The 4,224-nt window shown below is 45.6% G+C and overlaps 1 protein-coding gene across 12 annotated transcripts in view; it reads left to right on the forward strand.

Moving 5' to 3' along the window:
* Positions 1 to 4,224, forward strand: part of HMBOX1 (homeobox containing 1) — a 176,933-nt gene that overhangs the window by 104,960 nt on the left and 67,749 nt on the right. For all 12 annotated transcript variants that reach the window (XM_019520890.1, XM_019520887.1, XM_019520893.1 and 9 more), the window contains one exon: positions 267 to 352. In XM_019520890.1, the coding sequence (XP_019376435.1) occupies positions 267 to 352 (86 nt within the window). The remainder of the gene's footprint in view (positions 1 to 266; positions 353 to 4,224) is intronic.

Raw genomic sequence — 4,224 nt, forward strand, 5'->3', positions numbered from 1 at the left:
TGTGCACTCCATATGGCAGTTTTGCACCTCGTATGAATTATACAGGACACGAGTCATCCATTCTCCTCCTCGGATACTTTGATCAAACATGACACTTGTTCAAAGAAGTGTCCACTGGCGAGACGCTTCGACTGTTTTATTGGAAAGGCAGACCCGCACCCCCACTCCCATCCCCCTCCCTCCCATCCAAAGCCATTGTACATCTTCAAAGTGCATTTGGGTGTCTGTCTGTCTTTGTTGTTTTGCTGTTGTTTTGTTTTTGGTAGGAGGGACAGCAGCGTGATAAAGGAGGAAATCAAAGCCTTTCTAGCCAATCGGAGGATTTCCCAAGCAGTTGTTGCACAGGTAACAGGTAAGAGCTTGAAGAGCCTTTTTTCATTCTGGGAGCCGTGTCTTAGCCGCCTGTGTGTGCATGGTGCAGATGTTGGAATATTGCTTGGCTTTCTGCATTGCAGTGCGGATCTGTCAGCTTAGTCATGATAATGTATGCCTTTGATTTAAGACCCATTGTCCCGCACATCATGGAACTTCCCCAGTGAATCACTTTTTTTTTTCTTGTGGCTTGTGCTAGCAAATTTTATTTTACAGCATTGTAAGAAGCAGAAAGTTCTGTGATCTTCAGGCTGAAACAGCCTCCTCATTTCTTATATTGCATTTTTCCTTGTGGCAAAATATATCTATCTATATATATAGATAGATATATATAAATGTATCCACAGTTGGCATAAATACCCTCGGCAGCCTGATTGCAGTAGTGTGGAGCTTTCAGTCCATTTGTCCTTGAGTCTGTGATTAATAATAAAAAGCAGATGTGATGGTGAGGGAGTGGCCCTGTTAACTCTTCTGTCACCTTGGAGGGGAAGTGCTTTATTTTCCCCCTTTTTTTCCCTTTTTACTTTTAGTCTTATTCCAGTGGCATTAGGGATAAGTGAGATGACTCCAATAAGGCTACTTAGTCCTTCAGTTTGTTTGCAAAGCTCTGTGTAGTCTTCCCTCAATGGTAGGAAATTATTTCTCCCTCTTTACAGAATGATTCAAGTTGCTTGGCCAAAGCAAGGTAGAGTTGGTGGCAGAACCTGGAGGAGAATCAGTGACAAAATAGGCAGTTTACCCCATTCTCTGTCTAACCTCTGTTCATTTTTAGAAGCAAGCTAGAAAAGAGATCTTGTAACAGATGATTTTTTAAAAGATTTTTTTTCAATAGCAGTGCTGAAGCGCAATCAGAAAAACTGGTATTTTGTGGTGTCTCCAACACTTAACATCTCAGGAGATCTCCAGCTTGGTTTTGTGGTCCAGAAGGCACCAGGCATCCCGTTAAGAGGCTAAAGGTGTGATAGGGACTCAAGGCAGGAAGTCAAGAATCCTTTCTGCTTCTGGTCTGATACCCCGTGTAGACGTGGGTGAATCACTTACTCTGTCAGGGCTTCAGTTTCACCATCTGTAAAATGGACACACTATTTACCTGTCCGCGTCCCTGTTTCAAAGGGACATTTTGAGGTTCATCAGCATTTCTAAAAATAAGAAGTGAAGGTTTAATATTTGAATTAAACCCAAGCTCTAAACCGTTTGAGGTTAATGGGTCTCTCCCATGGCATTGTCCATGTTCTTGCTCTGAATCCCAGCCTTCATGTAGTGTCTCAGGGTACCACTCAAGCCAGCCCCAGGCATCGCTTCTCTGTAAGTGCAAGCCACATAGTTGTGGTGTTTCTGGAGGGCAACTTCACCCTTTAAGAGAAGTAAAGCAACAGGAAGTAAACGACAGCAAGGCAGGTACCCTTTCCAAAATGAGCCTGCATTTACTGTTGAACTTGAATATAGTGCGCAAAGTCCTTAGCGAGAATTGCTGAGCAAACTGGAGATGGAGCCTGTATCAGCAAGAGGAACAGGACTAACTGGTCGTGTTCTTTTACGTGTCTCTGTGGCCCCTTATAACCGAGCTATACCAAAGCCAAAAGTGTCCTCTCCCCTTCCGCCTCCTTCTAGTTACTAAAAGTCAGTGATCAGTCATTGGGACTTCCACTGTGTTTGTCAGATTGCTGCTTCTTTAGATGAAAGACTTCATCTAGTTTTTAATGGCCTATTTCCTACCAAGCATCTGTGTTCTGTTACCCACCTCCCACTCCTGCCCAGTTCCAGGTGGAAGGTAACCTATTTAACCCTAGTGCATAATGTAACTGTGCATATCAGAAGGGAGGAAACTGAAGCTCACACATGAAAATGATCATGCAGAGATCACAAAAATACTATGAAATATTCCTATGCGCTCCATCACTAACTGCCAGGATGACACCTTTTTGGTACAAGATGCTGTAGTTTGTTTGGCAGCGGGATAGGATGAAGACTGCGTAATGGTTTTCATTTCTTCCTCCCTCGTCTTGCTTTCACTTTGCATAAGTAGAAGTCATGTAGAAGCTTTTACTTAATGGCTTCTAAATAGTGAGTGGCTTTCTAAATAGGCTGTTTTGCAGTTGATCCTGTAATGGTTCAGCTGATGTTAAAAGTAGGAGCACAAGGAAGCGTTTTACACCTGACCTGTTCTTTCATGCGGAAATGGGGCAAGGGTAGTGCTTTTAGTGATTCCCTCCCCCACAGGTGAACCTTGTCAACCTCAATAAACTGCTTTAATATTCCCTATTCTTGGTTGCAATTTCCAAAGAGCCTGATTAATTCCAAATGTAACCCTTTGCCCTGCATATGCAGGTGCATAGTAATTTCAAACCAAAGCTAGGGATTTTTTTTGAGGGGGGATAAACCTTCAGACCTTCTTTAAAGAAACTCCAAAGGGTTGGGATTAAAGGAAGAACTAAAGGGCTGCTTCTTCTAAGTGGCTGATCTAGAAGGTAAAGCCAAAGGGAAAACTCCCACGAGGCAAGAGGAGTTGAGATGACCAGAGCAGTTGCATAGAAAATAGCCCTAACGGGCTGGAAGTTAAAGCTCGTTGCAGTGGTGTGGATGAAAGTGAGAGGAGCAGAATCATCCCTAGGCACAACTGAGACACAGTCCTAATAGTCTGAGTCTGCTGCATCGAGCAACGGAGGAGCATCAGCAGTAGCAGGTGTCGGCTGAACCTGCTGCCTGGTCAGCAAGGAAGCAGAGCACACTTACAACGGGGAAGGCTTTGCGTCCAGGGAAGCTGGTGGTGCAGAGGGAGGACCCCATGGCATAGGAACTAAGTCTAGAGAGATTGCAGGCAACTGAAAGGTAAAGGGCTGGCGAGAGAAATGAGGTAAGAGGCAGCTGGAGGAGAACGGGAGTGAAGATTTCCGTCAGTCAAAAATTCTGCCTCTTCGTCAAATGCAAATGTGTTGTTGCTACATGACAGAGGTGAGATGGAAGGGACCGTGTTACCTGACCTGGGCTAGAAAAATCTGCCTGATGTCCTCCCTTCCCACCATCACCCTCCTTTTTCAGACCACCAGCAAAATCTGCTTTCTCTCTGAACAGACTCCCCTTCTCTCTGTCCCCTTCTCCTCCTGCGCCATTTTGGTGTTAGCTCCAATGGCAGCGCCAGCGACTTGCCTATTGAGCTGTCCCACTGGGATTTAGGGCATATCCTATATCCAGACTGTGAATGCAATGCTCTGCTTTCATTAGACATGGATCCCAGCACACAAAGAATTGAAAATAACCCAAGACAATGTGGGTCTGTCTATGCGTCCTCCACAGACATCCTGAGCCCATTTGCTTCTGCTCTGCATGTTCTGCTTTCAGCAAAATATCATCTGGTCATTTTTGGAGCTTGCCCAGGGATGCTTTTGGGATCACCTGAGACTTGGGTTCTGAGAGCGTCCCTGAGCGTGCTCCTGAAGCAGCCAGGTGAGAGCCAGCAGCACACAAGTGGGCAGGACTTGTTTCTCAGTAGGGGTCCAGAGGAGGTGGTGATCTACCCAGAGGGACCAGTTGAAGGAAAGGAAAGAGGGTCTGGCCAAGCTGCTGTCTCTTCTAGAGCTGACTCAAGCTAACAGCTGTCCAAGACAATTTGCTCATATATTGTCTAGTACCCTATAGGTTTTCAGCTCCGCTTTCTGTTCAGCTGTGAAACATCCTGCCAAGGAGCGAGAGTGGAAGCCACATCTCTCCAGTCTTCTTAAAACCCACCTGGGTGGGGAACTAGACGAAGCCTTGTGAAAAATGATCCAGCGCTAGTTGGGAGATGGACAGCCTGAGCGCTGTTCTCGTTTTTGCCTCTCCCGCCTCTCTGAGCAAAGAGAAGAACGAAGAAAC

This window comes from Gavialis gangeticus, unplaced genomic scaffold, assembly GCF_001723915.1.
Source record: "Gavialis gangeticus isolate Ggan-Ray unplaced genomic scaffold, GavGan_comp1, whole genome shotgun sequence".
In the NCBI taxonomy this organism is placed as follows: Eukaryota; Metazoa; Chordata; order Crocodylia; family Gavialidae; genus Gavialis; species Gavialis gangeticus.